Source organism: Saccostrea echinata, unplaced genomic scaffold (assembly GCF_033153115.1).
Source record: "Saccostrea echinata isolate AGI-Se365-2 ecotype Australia unplaced genomic scaffold, CSIRO_AGI_Sech_v1 ptg000002l, whole genome shotgun sequence".
NCBI classification, from domain to species: Eukaryota; Metazoa; Mollusca; class Bivalvia; order Ostreida; family Ostreidae; genus Saccostrea; species Saccostrea echinata.
Genome location: NW_026889751.1, coordinates 4726594 through 4748273, shown reverse-complemented (window position 1 = coordinate 4748273; position 21680 = coordinate 4726594). Strand labels below are relative to the sequence as shown.

General features: G+C 33.8%; 4 protein-coding genes across 5 annotated transcripts in view; all 4 read right to left on the bottom strand.

Moving 5' to 3' along the window:
- Positions 1-3585: 3585 nt before the first annotated feature.
- Positions 3586-21680, bottom strand: part of LOC133205673 (actin, cytoplasmic-like) — a 222067-nt gene continuing 203972 nt past the window's right edge. The window contains exons 1-2 of one of the 2 annotated variants that reach the window (XM_061341528.1): positions 4959-5099; positions 3586-4640 (exon numbers count right to left, since the gene is read on the bottom strand). In XM_061341528.1, coding sequence (XP_061197512.1) covers positions 3636-4640; positions 4959-5084 — 1131 coding nt within the window. In that variant the 5' untranslated portion in view covers positions 5085-5099 and the 3' untranslated portion in view covers positions 3586-3635. Of the gene's footprint in view, positions 4641-4958; positions 5100-21680 lie in introns of those variants that run through there. The other variant, XM_061341536.1, reaches the window with a different exon arrangement.
- Positions 5750-6610, bottom strand: LOC133178373 (dynein light chain Tctex-type 5-like). The gene has a single exon (XM_061313104.1). The coding sequence runs from the start codon at positions 6608-6610 to the stop codon at positions 6029-6031; it is 582 nt and encodes a 193-aa protein (XP_061169088.1). The 3' UTR covers positions 5750-6028.
- On the bottom strand, positions 11637-12275 carry LOC133178372 (dynein light chain Tctex-type 5-B-like). Its single transcript, XM_061313103.1, has one exon. It carries the CDS (start codon positions 12273-12275, stop codon positions 11637-11639), a length of 639 nt encoding a protein of 212 aa, XP_061169087.1.
- Positions 13661-17822, bottom strand: LOC133205631 (dynein light chain Tctex-type protein 2B-like). Its single transcript, XM_061341472.1, has 3 exons — positions 17746-17822; positions 16945-17103; positions 13661-14746 (listed from the first exon to the last, which is right to left on the bottom strand). The coding sequence occupies exon 3, from the start codon at positions 14669-14671 to the stop codon at positions 14024-14026; it is 648 nt and encodes a 215-aa protein (XP_061197456.1). The 5' UTR covers positions 14672-14746; positions 16945-17103; positions 17746-17822; the 3' UTR covers positions 13661-14023.

The window sequence follows — 21680 nt, the reverse complement described above, 5'->3', positions numbered from 1 at the left end:
AATATTGTATATATGTTAATCCTTTGTTCATTTGTTACCTTTTCATTGTTAATTTATTTCTTTTTGTACTTTTATGCCTCATGTGAGGCCATAAAGTGAATAAAATGTTTCAAATGTTTTTCAAATGTTTGATAGCAGAAATATATATATATATATATATATATATATATATATATATATATATATTATATATATATATATATATATATATATATATATATATATATATATATATATATATATATATATATATATATATATATATATATATATAAGATAAGATAAATTAAAAAAAAAATACTAGAATTCACGAAAATTTAGAATTTCATAGGGTGGAGTGGAGTTCAAATGATTGTTGTATTATCAGGACTGTGTGCATATATTGGTCCAGAAATTATACTGAAGACTATCATTTTTACAGTCTATTTATTTACAAATAGTTATACTATTCTGTGTTTTCATGACATTAATTTTATGCATAGATGGTTACAGCTGTGTGCTCTGCGCACGCCTACGCATTACTGCTAAAGATACCGCGGTAACAGGAAAGCAAAAAATAGATGACGGGAATCGAATACGAAACCCCTGCATTACTAGTCTGGTACTCCGATCACTGATCTATGCAGGCCGATATATTCACGGTCCACATAGCCAAAACCACCACATCCCTCCCTCCCTGAAATGTCTTCGCCCTCTAATTCTTAAACCCCTGATAGAACTTTCACCTCAGGTCCAGGGGTGTTGAGCGACACCAAATGTAACAGGAAAGAAGAAAATTTTATAGATGGACCAGGAATCGAGCACTTGACCCCTGCATTATAAGTCAGGTGCTTTGACCACTGATCCACCTAGGATGATATTCACAGTTCATATACTGTATATAGTCTAAACCATTATATTCATTACAATAACAATGTAAGGATTCGGTATATATTTCACCATCTTTTTTTTTTATTTCAAGTATATATATATCAATACAAACAAATAACATTAAAAAAGTAATACAAATATACAAGAATATAGCTAAGAAATTCTAGATTCTGTATAAAATATATATTAACTATGTTTTATAACTTTACACCAGAAGACTGAACATTATTTAAGATTTAAGTTGTAATCTACAAAACACATATTCAGAGGGTAGATTTTTCTTTTTACGTGGTACCATCAAAAGGTTGTTACAGTCTTCAAAGTAACACATAAAATACATTTTTGAGATCTTTAAAAGCACCAGGGTACTCTGTCCTTGTGATCTGTTTTAAACACTGGTGTACTGCACTTCAAGTGCACTTATACTGTTACACTTCTGACTAGAAAGCACCTTCTTTCGGCGAGGAAAATGGAAAAAGTCGCAAGGACATAAATAAGAAGAATAGGGTGGATGCTTAAGCACCCTCACTTTTTCCACATAAAACCCGTCGGTGCTTATTAGTGCTTATGAGTACCCCTGATTTCAAGGTGAATAACTTCATTCTTCACGAAATTTCCCACCTGAATTGCTTCTTAAGATTTTTCTTAAAGAGGAAATGAAACCTTTCAAGCGGAAGGAGGTATATATATTGTGCATTTCCGTCTTAACAGAACTTTCAAGGTGAGAACGAAAAAAAAAACCCAAACAAACAAGATGTGTTTGTGAAACACTGATGCCCCCGTATGGCAATTTATAGTGAAGGTTAAACTTCCTCAAGTGCAAATCAAATATATTGGTACTCAAAGTAAGGTCTTGTCTCGAGGAATATACCAGTAAAAATATGAAAGCCCTACCAGCAACCATTAAATAGATATGAAAAATGTTAAAGTTTTTCAAAAGTAAGTCAAACATCAAGGTCAAATGGTCAAAATCAATGGTGCCCAAGGAAAGGCCTTCTCACAAAAAATACATGTGAAATATGAAAGCCCTAGCACCAACCGTTCAAAAGTTATGGCCAAGGTTAAAGTTTTCAAAAGTAGGTCAAACTCCATGGTCAAATGTCAAAGTTATGGTATCCAAAATAAGTTCTTGTCACAAGAATTACATATTTGCATATGTGAAATATGAAAGTCTTAGACCAACTACTAGTATTTAAAAGTTATCGCCAAGGTTAAAGTTTTCCAAAAGTGGATCGAACTCTAAGGTCAAGGTCAATGGGATGTAATTGTTGGTATCCAAAGGAAGGTATTGTAACAAGAAATACACCTGAGAAATATGAAAGCCATAACAATAACTGTTCAAATGTTATGGCCAAGATTAAAGTTTTCCCAAAGTAAAGCAAACTCCAAGTTCAAAGGGTCAAAGTTGTTGGTATCCTAAGGAAGGTATTGTCACAAGAATTACACATGTGAAGTATGAAAGCCTTAGCACCAATTGTTCAAAAGTTATCACCAAGGTTAAAGTTTTCCAACAGTAGGTCAAACTCCAAGGTCAAGGTCAAAGGGTCAAAGTTGTTGATATCCAAAGAAAGGTCTTGTCACAAGCAATACACTTGTGAAGTATGAAAGCCCTTGCACCAACTGTTCAAAAGTTATGGCGAAGGTTAAAGTTGGTTTAAGTTTTGCAAAACTGAGTCAAACTCTAAGGTCAAGGTCAAATATGATGGTCTTGTCACAAAGAATACACTTGTGAAATATGAAAGTCATAGCTCCAACCAATCAAAAGCTATGGGCAATGTTAAGAGTTTTTGCGGACAAACAAATAGACAGACAGACAGACAGACAGACGGACGCACAGGGCAAAAATTATATACACCCGAATCTTCGATTACGGGGGCATAAAAACAAAAATGACTAACGGGTATCACTTTTCATGATTTGTGGTATCCAGACAGCTTTCAAAGCTTTAATAAAATATCTAGGACTCCAATACTACCTTCTATTCTACTTGTTAAGCCTATAAGGTTTTCCTTTTTAGTTTGTCTTTAGAATCCCAAAAGAAGTTGAAAATAATCTAGATAGAGGAAGAATGGAAGCATCTGCATGGTGAACATGTTTATATTCTTTGCTATATTCAGATGGTTTAATTCCTGAATCTTCATTTTTAAGCCTAAAATATCAGCGACAAATAAATATATATGTTAATTAAAAGTTTAGACTTTATCAAGTTAAACTTATCTATTATCGATGAAATAGGAAATCCTTGCTTGTTGGATTCCTCTGTACATTGGACATGTTTTGGAAACCCAACCATTGTTTTTTAATCGATATAACGGATTTTTATAAAGATTTCATACATCTTAATATTTTGTTTTAAATGATGCATTTTCCTAGAGTTTCAAATAGGAAGTTCCATTCTATGGGAACAGAGGCGAATTTAGAAATCAGTGTTTGATTCTTCAAAATATTTCAAAATATCTAGAACTATACTAGCGTGATGGTTAGAGATGATTCCTTGAGAAAATTTTCAGCAAGGTGACACTAAAGGCTTTTAAAAAAGTTTCTGGCCCTTGTATACGTGTACCATTGTTCGACTCCCGTCTATCACAGGGATTTGTAGATTTATTCTCAGAATACAGGATAAAGAAACCGACCAAAATACAAACAACAAAGTGGATGACCTTTCAACACTTTATCAGATCCGTGATTTATGAACAGAAATGAAAGGAACAAAGAAAAATGTATCATTTTTAATAAATCTAAAATAAAAATTAGAATAATTCTCATTAAAAACATTTTCGGTGAACAATGGATGGACCAGATTCGTCGTATTCCTGTTTGCTGATCCACATCTGTTGGAAGGTGGATAGAGAAGCAAGGATAGAACCACCGATCCAGACGGAGTATTTCCTCTCTGGTGGAGCAATGATCTTGATCTTCATTGTGCTAGGAGCTAAAGCTGTGATTTCTTTCTGCATACGGTCAGCAATACCGGGATACATGGTTGAACCACCAGATAATACTGTATTAGCGTACAAGTCTTTACGGATATCAACATCACATTTCATGATACTGTTGTATGTGGTTTCATGGATTCCAGAAGATTCCATTCCTAGGAAAGATGGCTGGAACATGGCTTCTGGGCACCTGAATCTCTCGTTGCCAATAGTGATGACCTGTCCGTCAGGGAGTTCATAGCTCTTCTCTAGGGACGATGACGATGCTGCTGTTTGCATTTCATTTTCAAAGTCCAAAGCAACATAGCACAATTTCTCTTTAATGTCTCTGACGATTTCTCTTTCAGCTGTGGTTGTGAAGGAATAACCGCGTTCTGTAAGGATTTTCATGAGGTAGTCTGTCAGATCACGTCCAGCGAGATCCAGTCTCATAATGGCGTGGGGAAGGGCGTATCCCTCGTAGATGGGTACTGTGTGAGATACACCGTCTCCAGAGTCGAGTACAATACCAGTTGTACGACCGGAAGCGTACAGGGAAAGTACAGCCTGGATAGCGACGTACATGGCGGGGGAGTTGAAGGTTTCGAACATGATCTGTGTCATCTTTTCTCTGTTGGCCTTTGGGTTAAGTGGAGCCTCGGTCAGAAGAACAGGGTGTTCCTCTGGGGCCACACGGAGTTCATTGTAGAAGGTGTGATGCCAGATCTTCTCCATGTCGTCCCAGTTTGTGACGATGCCGTGTTCAATGGGATATTTCAGGGTGAGGATACCTCTCTTGCTCTGGGCCTCGTCTCCCACATAGCTGTCCTTCTGCCCCATACCGACCATTACACCCTGTAATTTTTAATTTTCATTTAATTTTAAAAACCTGAAGAGATTACAAGGAAAATTATTCTGTTTTCAAACATAGAAAAAAAGGGTTTGTACAAAATAACAACCAAGTCTCTTCGACCTTGAACTATACTTGAAAATGTTTCACGTGCTTAATCAGAAAAAATGATTATTTTAAACAAATGGATTTAAACAAAGGGTCATTAAAAAACAATCTTACACGATTGAACTGGAATTCCGTTTTTATTGAGAATATTTTTCTGTTACAATAAAAAAAAAAGACTAATGTAACGGAGCCATTAAAATTCATTTAATTCATACCTGATGCCGCGGTCGTCCAACAATGGAGGGGAACACAGCCCTGGGGGCATCGTCTCCGGCGAATCCGGCCTTGCACATTCCCGATCCATTGTCGATAACTAAAGCTGCAACGTCTTCGTCATCCATTTTTTATTTGTGAAGCTAAAAATCTTACAAATCCGCAGGTGCCCGGTAAAAGTGTATGCCTGTGTGATGGAGGTCCTTTTTATATGCGGTAAACCAAATCCTACTACAGAATAATTACCATATATGGTTACATTACGTCGTTCAAGTAAAATATCAGAATTACTTCGCATAAATTGTGGTGCTAATGAAGCAATCGCGTATTCAGGAAGATTATTTATGCAATACACCTTGACCGGCAACAGGAAAAAAAATCTTTAACAAGTAAAAGAATGTGGCTTACGGCCCGGTCTGAAAATGGGATGCGAAATTAAATTTAAAAAAAATAAAATAAAAAGCTCCAGTATGCGACATCATGTCTGTGGCATGCAAATACCTGTAAATATTGGAAAAAGTGCGTTTAACCATAACATTCCCCTTAAAAAAAATAGTCAAAATCCATTTTCGAGAATCTTGTGTGTAAGATAGGTTATTATGTAAAAATTCGTGTTAAAAGGTTCTTTACACATGACTATAGCACAAGCTTCAAAATTGTTTTCTGGAAACTTCTGAAATCGTTACCTCATCAGTAAAAAAAAAGTAACAGCTTTGAATATGTTTTAATTGTTAATTTATTCACATGAACCGCGGAGGTGTGACACATAATTAATATCACGACAACACGGCAAAAGAAATATGAGAATACCCAAATTTATCAGTTTTTTTTAAATGACATGACCAATGTTAAGCTGAATTTCTGTCGGTAGTATCACAAAATTCATTTTTTTTTCAGCGATTGAAATAAAAATTTTATATGTCAAGAGTATTATATAGTTTTGTAAAATATCATAACCAGGATGACATAAGTTGTATTTATCTTTTTTTTTTACTTCATGCATTAAGTAGCATTTAATAACAATCAAGATCAAATTGACCAAAAAACAAAACAGAACAAGAGAGATGCATTTTCATTCATAATACAGGCCATATAGCGTGACCGTGCAGTAATAGTTTTTGTCCGTATGTGTGTACGTCACAGACGTATCAAGGTTCGTATCCCACAAACATCTACTACATATACTAACACTACTGTCACCAATACTGCCCATTGACACCAAACAGACCAGCTTGTAACGCTCCAAATCCAACGTCTTCACTTGTTTTATAATCAGATCAGGCAGCTTCATCGCCATTTCTGCCGGGGTGGGGGAAGAATTGAAACCGTATTCGTAGTTTTCCAGGAGAGTGGACAACACTGCCTTGATAAGGACCTTGCTGCGTGCCGGACTAAATCGTCTGTTTGGACCTGGTTCCATCCGGTAGGTGGGCTCGTATCGTTTGTCGAGAGGCACTTCCGGTATGACTTCCTTCTCACTAATGGTGGAGGAATCTATTCGAGACTTAATTACATTCTTTGTGAGTTTCCTCAGGCGCGCAGTCCCCGTCAGACTGGGTAGAGTGCTGCTGGTGTTTTGGCGGGAAATGGTGGAGAACGAGGGTTCGTCATCTTCTGTTTCTCCGTCTGCAGACGACTGTTTATGTGGCAACATTATTTCTACAACTGATATAGTGAACATAGCAGACGACTGTTTATGTGGCAACATTATTTCTACAACTGATATAGTGAATAGAATTAAACTAGTATTTCATAATCAATTTTTTATTGTCAAATTTATTCATATTTTATAAAAGCTAATACTAATTGAAAAAAAAATCTTTCATTGACAACATAATATGTAATTAAATAAAAAAAAAGAAGAAGAAAGAGGGACATTGAACCAAAACCAAAAACGTTGGCCTATTTTTCAGACAACGTACTTCAGACACTTATATTTGCAGTAGGAATCTAACGGGTTTCAATGTTTGTAAAAATACGTGCTACGTTTTACAGAATTAATATTATTTATTTTTTAAATAAAAATCTTTAAGAAATTAGAAAAAAATCTAAACACTATAGAATATACCTTAGTCTGCCTGGTTTCGTCCGCTCTTACCCTGGTACAGATTGGTGTTGGTGTTGGAAACGGCTTTTTTTCTGTTTGAGGGAAGCGGTGCAGATCACAGGCGTCCATGGGAAACACTGCGTGTTTTACTTTTCAATATACATGTATACTATTGTCCTTTTATTTGTTTTATACGATCTTTAAAATATTTAAACAAAAAATTCAAAAGAAAGAATATTACGTTACATTATAATTGACAAGAGGTGAATGTCAATGAAAAAGGGTTAATTTAATACAGATACTTATCGATTCAACACTTTTTAAGAACCCCCAAAGCACCAAATCAAACTATTGTTTCTCAATGATAAGGTGAAAAAGAATTATTGATTCGAAAGATAAGAGCTTTTCTTAAAATCCAAGTGAAATAGAATCCTCCGTTTTTATTTGCAAAACTGAGTCAAAATAGGACCCGATTTAATTTCAATCATTTAAATTCTCCCTTCTTTAGAAATATTTTCTAGGGACTGTTTTAAGAGTACAGTTATGTACTCAATATCTTGTACAAAGCTCAATCTTTCTCCAATTACTTTTTTGATATCTTCTCCAATCTTCAATTCTTGAGCGGGATTTCATCTAGTGTAAATGCAAATAATAAAGCATATCAAGAATTGTCATTTAAGAGCACATGGCAATTCCCATATGTAGTGAAATTGACATCATTATCATTGATAAAGCATTGGCTCAAATTTTAATATTTGTATTTGAATTTACACAAAATCAGGTAATTCTTATAAACAGCTTGAATCATACATAGATAACGAAACCCTTGTCTAATTTAGTGTATCTAAGACTCATTAGAGGTTGTCAGCCTATTGCCCTCCCGTCTGACCTTGTAAGAACTGGTTGGCTGGTTTGGTTTGCCTTACGTCCACTCGAGAATACCTTTTATGGAGTAGGATTTCTCCCAAAGCCACATCCCCCCGGAAGTTGTACTCCAAATAAGATTTCCCCTCGGAGAAAATCAAACTCTAAAGGAAAATATCTCCTTTTCCAGAATAGGATTTCCCCTACCTTATATAAAGCGCATCGAAAATATTTTCAATGGTTAAAAGTTGAACGTTTATTTCTATTTTATATGGGAAAATGTTTAATCCAAAATTTTACTTACGGCACTTACAACATTATGTAAACATGTCTATTGAAATATGATTTCAGCAGTGATTATAAGTCGAAATAAGCTCTTGATTATTTAATAAATTATTATTATCATTATCATAATTGATATTATTTTTTTTCAGAGGGAATGTAAAAAAAATACTTTTCACTTAAATTATGCAGAATATGAATATCTCAAAAACATGTCAAGAAGAATCGGAGAGACATTTTGCTTTTTCAAAATTAAAACTTTATAAGGAGATTTAAAATCATCAGTTGTTAATGTTTTGTTATCAATTTCATGTCAGTTATAGAAAAGAAGTATTAGACAATATTTCAAAAGAAGTTGAAATAAATTGCTAAATTTAATATTTCCGAGGGAGAATTAGTATTCTAGAATCATTTTTCGGGAGGGGGGAGGGTTCCTACTCAATAGCCAGTTTTCTGGGGAATTTTAGGGGAGAAAGCCTACTCTACAAGACCTCCGGTTTTCCTGTAGAAGACGGCCTGTACTCGTCACTTACAGTCATTCTTTTTCGTTCCAGCATTAACTGTGACACGGGACCACGGTTTCGGAGAATGTTCCTTGGTCAGAACTCTTATTAACATCTTCAGTGATGTCATCATACTGTGAACTTTTATTGGACTTGGTTGTGGCAGCGAAGAGGCATCCTGCGTTTAGTCCTAGAACAATTTTTTTCATAAAACCCCATGATCTTGAATTGATGATTTGTTGAGATAACATTTAATATTGATTTTTTTTTTTAAATATAGTAATGTTGAATAGGGATCAACTTTTACGTAATATAGTGTATACAGGGAAAAATCCTTTTCTCCAGAACGTAAAAGCTTGATAGTCCTATTGATACTGAAGCATCATCAGGCTGTGTGGATTCAAACTTGGTTAAGTCACGACTCCTTTGGGCTAGGTAGGACCACAGTATGGGGCCATGGCATGTCATGCCAAGGTTACTGTAACGAGCTTTGTGGCCCATAGGCCTCCTGTTTTGCGGTAAATATATATTCTTTAAATATTTTGCATTACATACGTTATTTATGTTGCCTGTTTTGTATGGAAAATGGTCACAGGCACATAAATCATGTTAGTATTTTTTTTTACTAGATCAAACCACATTCGAGTCCGAGTTATTTCCCGTTGACAGTCTTGAACGTTTATATTTTTTTCTTCTAAAATAGTTTTACGCAATTTTTGATCGGTCGCTAAATTTGTATTATCTCTCAAATTTTTGCATGGATCATTATACTCTTTAAATACTAGTGATTTACTTCTATCATTCTAATTAAACATGAAGATTCCTTCTACAGTCGAGCGGGAAAAATCTATACATGTACTTCACTTGAAGACTTCTTTCAAATAAAGAAAGTAGGGGCATTGTTAGCGTACGCACAAGAAATAAAAATCCTGAATAGAGTTTAGCATGAAAGCTTAAAGTGCTCGTACATGTGGACCTTTGACAATGGTTTTTCTACAAGTATAAGGTTGTTAGTAATATAAAATTTGCTAAGTGCAACAAACTTACGCAGTACCGGTATATTATAATTTCATGCTTGTGAAATTTTTCACAGATGATCCAGATGCGACACACTAATTATAAATGTCAAAATGACGTGTGCTTTGATTGGTTGCTGTATTTGGATTGGAAACTATTTTGAACTCCTATTTTATTTAGTATATAAATATACACGTACTATTAATAGGATCCGACAACTGAATTAACCAATTTGAGCCATCTTCCAAAATTCACCTGTCACCTGTTCCGGTTGCGAGAGGATATAATGGTCATACGTTTTCATTTCAGCACTTAATATAATACAAAACCTTTAGTTTAATATCACGTTGATTAATAATTATGTATGTAAGAACTTTTTTGTCTAGGTGGCAAACCATGGGCTGGCTCTATTGAACGGCAGGAAACCAGAAAAGAAAGTAAAATATTCAAATGACAATGAATGTGGAAATGTATTATTTTAGTGGTGAAAAAAAATCGATCGAATAAAGTTACTAAATATATCAACATTCTACAAAGAACACCAATATCTATGAAAAAAAAGATGAAGAAAGAAGAAAACAAAACAAAAAAAGGGGGAAAATCTCTACTAGTAGTTTAACTCTGTGCAAATAACTCCTCCAAATATAAATTTGTAGGCCCCTACAAGGAACTCAGATCTACAACCAGTATCGCTTCTGTAACAATGTACATATTTATATTCTGGGTAAATAATCACATCTTATATTTTTCCACATGCAGATATGATTTCATTTTCATTTTCCCTGTTACTGTTTTTACTGAACTGCAAACAATACATCAACTAATTGAGTTATTTTATAGATTTTCACATTTAGTCTCAAAAAAGCCATGAAATTCCCGTTACTCAAGAGAGCTGAATCAATGTCAACCAAGTGTTTGATAGTGAATATCTATAGTATCCCTTTTACTTCTCGCAAAAATAAAATCAATATATTAATCTAAAATATAGATTTTTTAAATAACAAAAAAATGGCTAAAGATAAAAGTTTGCAACTCTTGCCTCGCTCTGTAAATCACGTTGCCAATAGAAACGCAGGACTACGCCATTCTTTGTGTGAAGCTGTTACCTTACACCGAACAAAGCCTCCGAGAGGATTAGAGTCGACTTCGATCACAAGAGAGTCAGGAAACTGGACTCGAAACATTCTTATGCCGGTTAAAGACTTTAAGACCTGAAGTTAATTCTTTGGTCATTATGTTGTACTATTTAAATTCTTAAACACAATTAGATTTAAGTACAGGTACTTAATCAACATTATTTTTACCAGTAAATATATATACATGTATCTTAAATATTTGAGAAACGGAATGAATATACAATTTTTGGGGGGTATTACACCATTACAGTACCCCTTCAAATTCAAACTACAGGCACCTAACGTATGGATGGTGCCCCCCCCCCCTTCTGAGGATTAAACCTCAAAATACATGAATTCCTGGTCTTCATACCTATATACCCATTTATGATTCATCTTCCGTTTTTGCTAAGTTTTAGAGATTGTCCTTCTATGGAATATATTATTTTTATACAATGTAGAAGACAATCTCTAAAAATTCTCAGGTTGGGGGAGGGGGTGGTTGTCACACAACCCATTGAACCCATACACGGTCAGGTGCCTGTGCTTCTGTAAGAACTTTGAAATTTGATGTAGTTAAAATAATTTATATTTCTTAAGTTACAAATGCATCTTTATGGATACAATACAAAGGTAGATTTCATGCACTGTTGCAAAAGTAAATTTAATGCTTTTAATTCCAAACACCTGCACACGGGGACAAGATGGGAAAACAGAGGAAGGACACCGAGAGAAATTACGAAGAAAGTCGCTGAATTTGCACATACTGATATGATAATCATAAATTTATATTGAATTGTAATACTAACTTAGTAAGTTATGTTTATAAATTTTCTATGTAACGTTGAAAATTCATTCTGCATATATTCCATAAACGGTGCATGAACAGAACAAACTTGCATTCTTGTAATTGTAGGAGGCATATGTGTCGGTACTCGGAAACCATTGACATCTGCTGGACATTTGAAGGCCTTGACCTCGGTTTTCACCAATCACAAGATAGCATACGATCTTGTAACGCTCAAAATTCAACTTTTTCACCCTTTCTTTGATGTCATCACTCAAAATCTTTCCAAAAATTGGTGTTTGCCCTCTGTCATACTTATAGTCTCGCAGTCTGCGATTAAGTATATCTTTAATGATATCTTCCACCGATTTGGCTGAAAATTTTACATCTGGTTCCAACTTGTATGTGGGTTCTAATTGTTTAATATTCACAGACTGTATATTTAAGGAAGATCCTTGTGTATCTTCTCGCTTCATCCGGGATTTTGATGACAAGCGCCTACTGTAGCGTCTCGCTCCCATCACTCCTTGAATAGAATTCCCAGAACCCCCAGTCGAACGGTTATTGGGCTGTGTGCTCTTACGCCGGTCTTGCATGGGTATCTTCAACATTGGTTCTGATATACTCACACTAGGCTTTAAAGTATCCAGGTGTTCGAAAGAATCTCTCGAAGGGGCTGTGGACGTCCGTCTGTATTTTGACATTCTCTTGCCAAATCTTTGCTTTTTTCACATACACATCAACTTGCTGAGATGACTTTAAATTGGAATTTTCAGTCTGATGTTTCGAAATTAACACTCAGCTCAATGTTTCGTTTCTTTGACAACAAAAACAAAAAAAAAATGTCCTGTGTCCAAGACATCTGATCTTTGACCAGGCAGTGCTTGGCTGTATTTGCTAGTTGGTCTAATCACAGTGTCACCGAGTTTTACTCTTAGATACCAAGGCTAGGATTAACCAAAACTTATGATCTTGGATTTAAACGATTATAGCTCATAATCTCTTTGAATCTTGAAGTAAAAATAGAAGTTAATACACTCTAAGAGTCTCTTTATATCACAATGTTAGTACGTATTTACTTTTTGTTATGGAGAACTTTTGGAGTCAAACATCTTATTAGTATGTAACGATACTTGTGTAATTATATAACATTGATTTAGTTTTTCTAAAGGAAACTATTAATTCGTTTGTATTTCTCTATATTCTATATCAAGGTAAAATAGTCATGTTGGAACGCGAAATTAATCGAGAATTCAAATTCTTAGCAAGGTCATTGACACCTCTGTGTACTACATCTTAATCTGGCTTTAGTACATTGATCTTCTGTTTTGAAGAAAAAAAGTACATTTTATTCATTATAATTCTTCTTTTAAAATAATTTAGGATAAATAGATCCTAACCAACATGTTTTTTCTACGCTTCATCAAATCGAGGTAAAACCCGAGTATAAACGTTTTTCTTTCATAAAATGTCATCTGTAGAACTTTGTAATCACATTGCAAAAGTTCATTACAGGCAAGTAAATGTCTTTTAGCATATTTCTAAAATTACTTTGTTGCTAAAGTTTTTTTTCTGTCTTTCATCCTGTCCATATCAACATTTTTTATTCTCGGTAATTTCAAATACTGAAGAAGGGATGACATTATTACATGTATTTACATACGAAGTTTAAGTTGATTAGTGCCATTTTCATTTGGTTCCACTATGTACATGTACTTGTAAGATCTTAATACCACCAAAAAATGTTTAGAGGTGCTGTAGAGCTTGGTGAAAATAGTATTTTATTTACAGTGGGATCTCAGTATTCCGGACACCAAATATACGGACGGTTCTGTTTCCGGACAAAATTTATGGGAACAGAATTTACATTTATATCTAACAATTACATAAAGCACATATCTGTAATACGGATAATCTGTTCTGGAACACAGGCGTCCAAAAGAACGAGACTCGACTTTTCGTGTAAATGTTAAAAAAAGCTACTTTATTAAAGGCTGTTGACAAATTCTAAAAAAAAAAAAATTAATTTTGTCTCGATTTATTTCTAGATAACCTTTGCATAGCCTTATAAGCTGTTTCAAGTGCATTCGTCATTAAGAAAAACACCTTTTGTATAATCCGTCACCTATTACAGTAAACTCGTATCTAGAACATTGCCTTTCATTTCGGCTCTGTTTGTGTGTGTGTTTGCGACCATCTCATAAGACTAGAATACAAATATGGGTCGACACATTTAAATCGTATAACGATTTATTAAAGTGTACATAATTGAGTGTTTTATGAGGCAATAATAAAAGGAATCGAAAAATAGGTGATAAACTAAATCTACATGGATTATAATATCATCATATTGAGGAAAAATATGTTTCTGGATCACCAATACACGAACAAGTTCTCCAGATATAATATTCTGTCCGTCAAGAGATGTTAAATAGGAATGCAAATAAAATCACTATTCCTTGTACACAGCAAACACCGACACATTGCAAAATAGATGTTTACTCTGAAAAGAATATGAAGTGAAATCGTCCGTTTTGGGGTCCCAAGCACATCGACTGGTAGCAAGAACGGTGGCCCCCCGATTTTCTCCCAGCATCACATTACATATTATCCTGTAGCGATCGTAGTGTAGCGCTTTCACTTTCTCCTTGACCTGGTTGCTAATTATCTTCGTTAGATTTCCGGAATATTTCTTGCTATAAATCATACCTGTTAATTTTTCGTCAATGAGTTCTTTCACGACCTCATAAACCTTTTTCTCATTATAGTGTTCTTTGGGTTCCATACGATATGTGGGTTCATATTGCTTAGCCGGAACTGAAACTGTTGATGCTGCTCTTTGTTTCTTTGATAACCTTTTGAAGAACTTCTTAGTGGCCAACATACCAGTAAGAGACCCTCGTTGCTGAGGTCCCTTGGGTGGTGGCTTTTTGGCGGGAACAGACACGCTGTTTCTTGGTTTATCGCTGATACTAACATTGTCTTTTTCCTTCTTGTCGTACGCACTCGGCTTCCGTTCTGTGATGAGCACCGGTTTTATAAGATCAGGAGTCTTCTTCTCAAGGTCCTGCTCGGCGCTGGCTTTCATTTTGGCGAGCATGTTGCCAGGTGATGTAGGGTATATCTCACTATATTTCACAGGGGTGATCTAGCTTAGATATTTTAATGAGTTGACCTGAAAAGGTATACAGTCATTCGTTATTCAAACAGAATCGCATGAAAAACTCTTTTTCTTGATGGAGTGGGGAACTCCTGATTTTGTCAAATATTTGTTTTTTTCATTACTTATTCCATAAATCAATGAACGGATTTGAATTGGGAGGGTAAGTATGTTGGGATATTTAAACCTGCATTTATAGAAAATCAGAAATCTATAAAATGGAATATCCTTTATCATAATAACCCATTAACCAAACCTTTTATCAAATCAACAAAAGTTAGCCATGACAGCAGGCGAGAAAATCATAAATACAAAATTCAATCCGTTGTGCTAAATTCTCAAAAGCCTTTTGTGCTGTAAGTTTTTTTTTGGCTAATCGATGTTTTCAGGCTATTTATATTTATTTGGTAATTGTTTACAGGCTGTTCATTCTGAAAAAAATGAGTTATCCTCTTGCGTCATCCACAGTTAAATTTGACCGATGTCCCTGAGACGAAATTGAAATGTCTTGGACATTTAGTGAAAGCGCCTGTCATTTAAATCTTATTTATTTGATTTTGGTCAATTTGTAGGTAGTGTAGATAAAAGTAAGTCATTCTATTTCTATTAGCCTGTGTCCTTTGTAAGTCCAGTAATATCAAAATTGAGGAAGCTTAAATTGGCAGTATTTTTTCCGATTATCATTTCTTTGTCCTTAAAGAATCATACCTAGGGACACTGAAAAAATGAACCCTCCAAATATTTTATAACAAATGAACGTTTTCATTGCATTTCTAACGATTGGTATCCACATATCATGATTGTCAAAAGCGAATTTTTATCATCGTTCTAAATGTCATGGAGTCCAGAAAGACCCCTATGCATTTTGAGGCCAAAAAAGTGAAAGGTCAAGGTCACAAATTCATATATGGTGTAAAATGGTTTCCATATTCACTTCGATACATTTTCTAACTAAAGCACGAACCCTTTCGATTTTTAGGTGAACGGACTGAGGTCCAAGGTCACAAACTTGGGTATATTGCTACAAATTGATTCCGGATAATATCTCAAATTAACATTTGCCTTTCATTTTCTGAGTAAACCTGTTCCTCTTGTGATGATGATAATAATAAGGCCACTCCAAGTTTTTTTTTCTGTCTAGCGTCCACCGATCTATCAGAAACCTACGTAGCTATCGCAAAAAGAAAAAAAACAAAACAAAACAAAACAAAAACACTCACACACACACACACACCCTCACACAAAAGCCAAAAAATAAAACACAGACTTTTTAGTCATTAAAAGACGCCATCCAAAGCATTTGAATTCATTAATATGTTTTTCTCGTAGAAAGATCTATTCTTTGGCAAAATCAAGGTATTAGATGTTTAAAATGTACCTAATATGACATATTGTAGACAAATACTTAGAAATATTGACAGAATAAAAACATTTTGACCTGAATAATTTAGGACTTCTGATTTTGTTTTTGTTTATGATTTGGGGTGTCAAAAACCAAGGCAAACGCGGACGCTAAACATAGGGGGAAAAAACTTGGAATGGCCTAATAATAATTATAATAATAATAATAAAAAACGTGCATGCAGTCTGGATCTGTAACTGACTTGTTGTTCATCACCTAATCTAGGCCGATAAGTCGTAACTGTTTAATATTATAAAGATTTAAAAAAGTAAAGTTCCCGCAGAGTACATACATGGAGAAGCTGTTTGTCTTTTCGCACCTTACTACAGAAAATTTCAATCACATTAAACCATTGCCAATTTTAAGAATTAAAAGTGTATAAAAATCTTAATACATTGTAGTCAAGGACTAATAGCGACCTATATCTACTATTGTATATCTTTTAGATTACTTTTTTAAAAGTACTCAGGTCAATTATAAGTGCATTTGTGCAATTTTATGTCTTCTGTAATAATAACAATTTAACACAGAAGAGAATTATTTTTCTTACATTATAAACATACATTTTAAACATTCTATTAAATTATCAAAACTTTCAAACAGGACATATGAAAATAAACATTAAAGTACATAAAAGAGTGGAAGATTTTTATAAAAAAAAATTTCTAGAATATCTCTATTCCAAAATTTGTAAATACACCTGTACACCTGTTTTTTTTATTCAAATTTATCAATTGCAGTCTTAAAACCAACAAAATAACATGAAATAACAAGAAAACAACAGAATGCAACAATGCTCCGTTTCACTCACCGTGATGTGGATATTGAACACACTATCTCATTTTTAAGAATAAAAGGAAATGTCTGTTTTCAACAACAGAATGTTTCTATAATCCACTCGCGGTCCGAACGTCTCTTGCCTGCCCAGCGCTTGACAAAACTCTTAATCCAATGCCAGCAGAAAATTACTCTGGAACGAAGGGTATTGTGGAATTAAAACCTGGACTAAGCTTTCATACGGCTGAACACAACAATATCGTATCAATACAAATTCTATCTTCATTATTGGAGAACGAAAATATTTGAGAAAAAGATTTTCTTTCCTTTTAAATACCCCATTTATCAACGACACAACTTTACACAAGACAACTATTAGTTGGTGAAATCTTTGTTCAAGATGTCATGGTTTTAAAAAACCTAGAATGAAATACCTACAACATATACAATGAAACTAAGAGAAGCCTTTTCTGTCTTTTTTTTTTTAAATTGTGTTTATTCCACAGGATTTAAATATTTCTAAATTATTATATCAAACAACGTTGAGGGTAACTTTAGTCCAGAATAAATAATTAACAAATTCACAATGCTTAAATTTTGTCCAAGAGATTTGTTTATCTTTAAATGATTCAGAAAATTATCAAGCGAGCATACTCAGTATTTGACACTTGAACTTTTCAAAAACTCCCCACACAGATTGAGAAAATTTAACAGGGCAACATGGAAGCAATTTTGCAAGCCAGTTAAACGGTCTATTGATGGAGAAAAGAAAACATTCATTTTTGCCAACGACAAAGAAAGATGAAAATATTCCTGCAGTGTGTAGAGCTCTTACCTGCAATAGCAATCAATCTCAGGGCACCTGCGAAATCGACAGGGATCTGTGATGTCAACAGATGCTATTGAATCCACTGTACTGTTGGTTACCACTCAACCTGAGAAAAACACACCATCAGATTAATATTTAAATCGCATTCAGAAGCTTGTGGAACTGATAAGTGTAAACGGAATCCCCCACTTTCTGGAAATGAGTAACGTTTATCAATTTATGATTTATTTACCTCAAAACAAAACAAAAGATCAATTTTATCTGTTATAATTAGAATCAGAACTAGGATATAAATAGAAGTTAAGCGTTACTGTTTTCTCTGTTAAAGGTTTCATTTTAATTTTTAACGTTAGTATATACGTCCCTGAAAAATTTGGAGTACAGCCTAAAAGCGTAATTTCTAACGGTCAATCCGTAATTCTCGCTGTTTGAATATCTAAGAAGGTATAACTAAAAGCATAACCTCTGCTTTATTTGTCAGTGTACAGAATAATGTTTTCTGTTCCTTTAAGGAGTAATTTTTTTTAACTGTTACAGTTGTTTCGGTAAAAAAATGATCTAAGATTTGATTTCAGTTTTATTTGAGGTGGGACGTAACCATTTTTGGTTTGATTTCTAAAATTCCTTCCCTTGGAAACGGGTACTTAAAACAGATAAATGTTTTAGGAGAGACGTTAAGATTTATTATAATGGGAGTCTTGTCAAACCTTATTGCCATCTTTACTCGTTATATTACCTGTAGATATTAAAAATTCGTGGCTTCAAAGGTAAGCGGTAGAGTTTGAAATTTGAATATTATTTGACATTTGATAAAATTGACTCGGTTGTTCCAAACTCGAGATATGCTCAAATTTAATTGAAAGTGCCTGATGCTCGACATTTTTAGATAATCATGTATTTTATTCTGAAGAGTTTTTGGTTAAGCAGATTATGGTTATCAGAAGCAATAAAATGAATTAAGATATTTTTTAATGTTTCACTTTTTTTTCTTTCGTTGATTATACTGGCTGGTAAAATAACTAGAAATCAATGTTCAAAATATACGATCTATTACATGTATTGTGAAAAGAATCGGTTACAGTTTTAATTGGATTATCCACCTCTTTTAAATCCTGTTGGGGAAATATATATCTATACAAAATTCTGTAATTTAAACTCTTAATTGTTAGTAATAGTGAAATATGTCTTCTATTTAAATGGAAAGTGTACCACAAAAGGCTCTGAGATGAGAGGTAATTGTGTATCGGGTAACCCTATGCTTCTTCAGAGATGAGATGTAATTGATATATCGGGTAATCTAATTGCTCCTATGCTATTCTTATTCTACTTATTATCTACGTTTATTATGATATAATATACATGTATAGAATATACTCATATAGTTAAATTCATGCAAAACAAAAATGTGGTGAACTGAAAAATTCTTTTTGAAGTGTAAAACACATTAAAATAATGGCTTGATTTACAAAATATTTTAGTGTTATGAATACGTTAAAAACTTGAAATTAATTAGACTCTAAATGGTGAAAAAAACCTAGTAACATTCATTAAAAACAATGTATTACTTCTTGTATCTGTGTTGTTCTGCACTATCAGAAAATTCAATGTATGTGAATAATTAAATAGGTCAATATAAATCATCATTGGTATAAATCAATCCACGCCCGACAAGCGTACAGGATATCACTGAATCCAGGAAGCTCACAATTAGAATATGAAATGCTATAGGGAAATTGATTTTATAAAATAAATGTTTTCGCTGTCAATATTTGATAAGTAGATACAATATGGCATGTTTGCAATGACACTTCGAGATGAAGAAACCATCGATTTTTAACTTAGTGATTAAATGGGAGCGAATGAAACAACGTGCTTCACCTCTATTTTAAGTCAACTCATTAATAAAATAAATTGAATTTTTAATGCAGAACCATAAACCATTATAATTTTTTGTTTAGAAAATGTGCGATGAGTATATTACAATATCCTACGGCTATTGATATTTGTAACGCGGATCATATGTGTACGTATTTTAAAATGATTTCATAATTTGGACATGCAGAGAAGATGTGTGCATGTTGCAAATTTTTTGCCAACCTTGCATTTTCTACGAGTACCACAAACTTCAGTCATTGATAATAGAATGATTTAACAATCAGAAGATAGCAAAGCTACAATCATAATTTTAAAAAAGCAATATTCACAAAACTGAATCACTATTATCGAGAGTTGAATATTGTCTGACGTCTTTCATAAAAATTGTTATGTCATTATAGTCCCACTGAATAGGATTTTTCCATTTACCCGATCATGACAGAGAGCATATGTCAGGTCGACAGGGGATGCTTTCTCTATGGCACCTGATCCCACATTTGTTCCATAGGACTTCTGCGGGTTGTCTCTACTCATAATTTGTATAGTTTAAGTGGACTTTTGAAAATGATCTCTGTTCGTTATATTTTTATCTTCTTTTTTCATTTTTGATCCTTACCTCGTGAGTAAAAATCCAGAGTGGGACGAGAGATCGGTCGTTTGGATGAGATTGTATCAGCCGAGGTTTCGAATCGCAGTAGGTACGTACCAGCAAAAGATCCCTCACTGCTTAATGGCCATAAGTGCCGAGTACGTCTAAATATGCAGCCTTCCACCGGCAATTGGTGGCTTTCTAATATGAGTAAAAAAATTTCGAAGGAACATAAATCAAATAAATAAACAGTACACAAAAAATTCCCAAAACTAGAGGTCAGAATATCTCAAAAGCACATGTAGAACATAGGAAAAAAATATCGGAAAATTAAAATAAGCACAAAACATAAAAAATAGAATGAACAAATTTAAAAATCTAAAATAAATTATCATAATTTGATTAAGATTATTTATAAGCTAAAATCATTAAGTCACAATCAGAATGTATAATAAATCAAAAATCAAAATGTCACAAATATCACAATAAGAATATCGTTAAAGCCAAAATATTTCTGAGCTACACCTACAATGTGACGGGAGACTATTACAAAGCAAAAAAATCCTATTCATTCATATTGTCAAAATATAAAATAAAGTAACAATCAAAATAAAACTAAGTAAGTCATATCGTCACATTCAAAATAAAACAAAGAAACAGTCATAATATCAAAATCAAAAAACAAGGATAAAGCTGTCAATACGACAGCAAACCATTTTTTCTTTTCTTTTTAGTGAACAGTTATGGTATTTCTCACATAAATTATATTTTTAAAAAAAATTATTCTCAAAACTGTAGGAGGTGACATAAGTTCAACAACTAGCGAATATCCGACATATCTACGATGAAATATATGGAGATAACGAATAGTATTCAAGCTCAAAAGTCCATTAAACAATACAAATTATGGAGCAGAGCAAACACGGACCTCTAAAACATCAGAGGTGGGATCAGGTACCATGGAGGAGAGAGCATCCCCTGCCGACCGGTCAAACCCGCCGTGTGCTCCTTGTCATGATCGGGAAATAACGGAAAAACCCGTCGACAATTCAGGGTTTACTATAATGGCCTAACAATATTAGTATGAGAAAACGTCAGTCAGCATATGACTTAATGATAAATTGTATTTGCTGACAAGGTCATTGTATCGACCATAGAACTTACGAAATGATGACTTTAAACGAGACAGCTGATATTCTTGTTTCATCAACTTGTTTGTCAATAACTTACAAATAATCTGCAAAATGAAATTTTCTTATCTTGAAAAGTACGTAGGAGGAGTTAGCCGGACAAATGATGTTCCAAGTTGGCAGCCGCTCATCCGCCTGCCATTTCAGTATTTCAATAACTGGATGTTTCCTTAGTTAAATATATATTTCCCTAAAGAAGATCCGGATTAGAAAGTAACAGTGATATCATCACAATCAAAATAAAACGAAGAAATAGTCACAGCATACAAATAAAACAAAGAAACAGT

Excerpts from the sequence above, each read along its gene's own strand:
- LOC133205631 (XM_061341472.1), bottom strand. The coding sequence starts at position 14,671 with ATGCTCGCCAAAATGAAAGCCAGCGCCGAGCAGGACCTTGAGAAGAAG.
- LOC133178373 (XM_061313104.1), bottom strand. The coding sequence starts at position 6,610 with ATGTTGCCACATAAACAGTCGTCTGCAGACGGAGAAACAGAAGATGAC.
- LOC133178372 (XM_061313103.1), bottom strand. The coding sequence starts at position 12,275 with ATGTCAAAATACAGACGGACGTCCACAGCCCCTTCGAGAGATTCTTTC.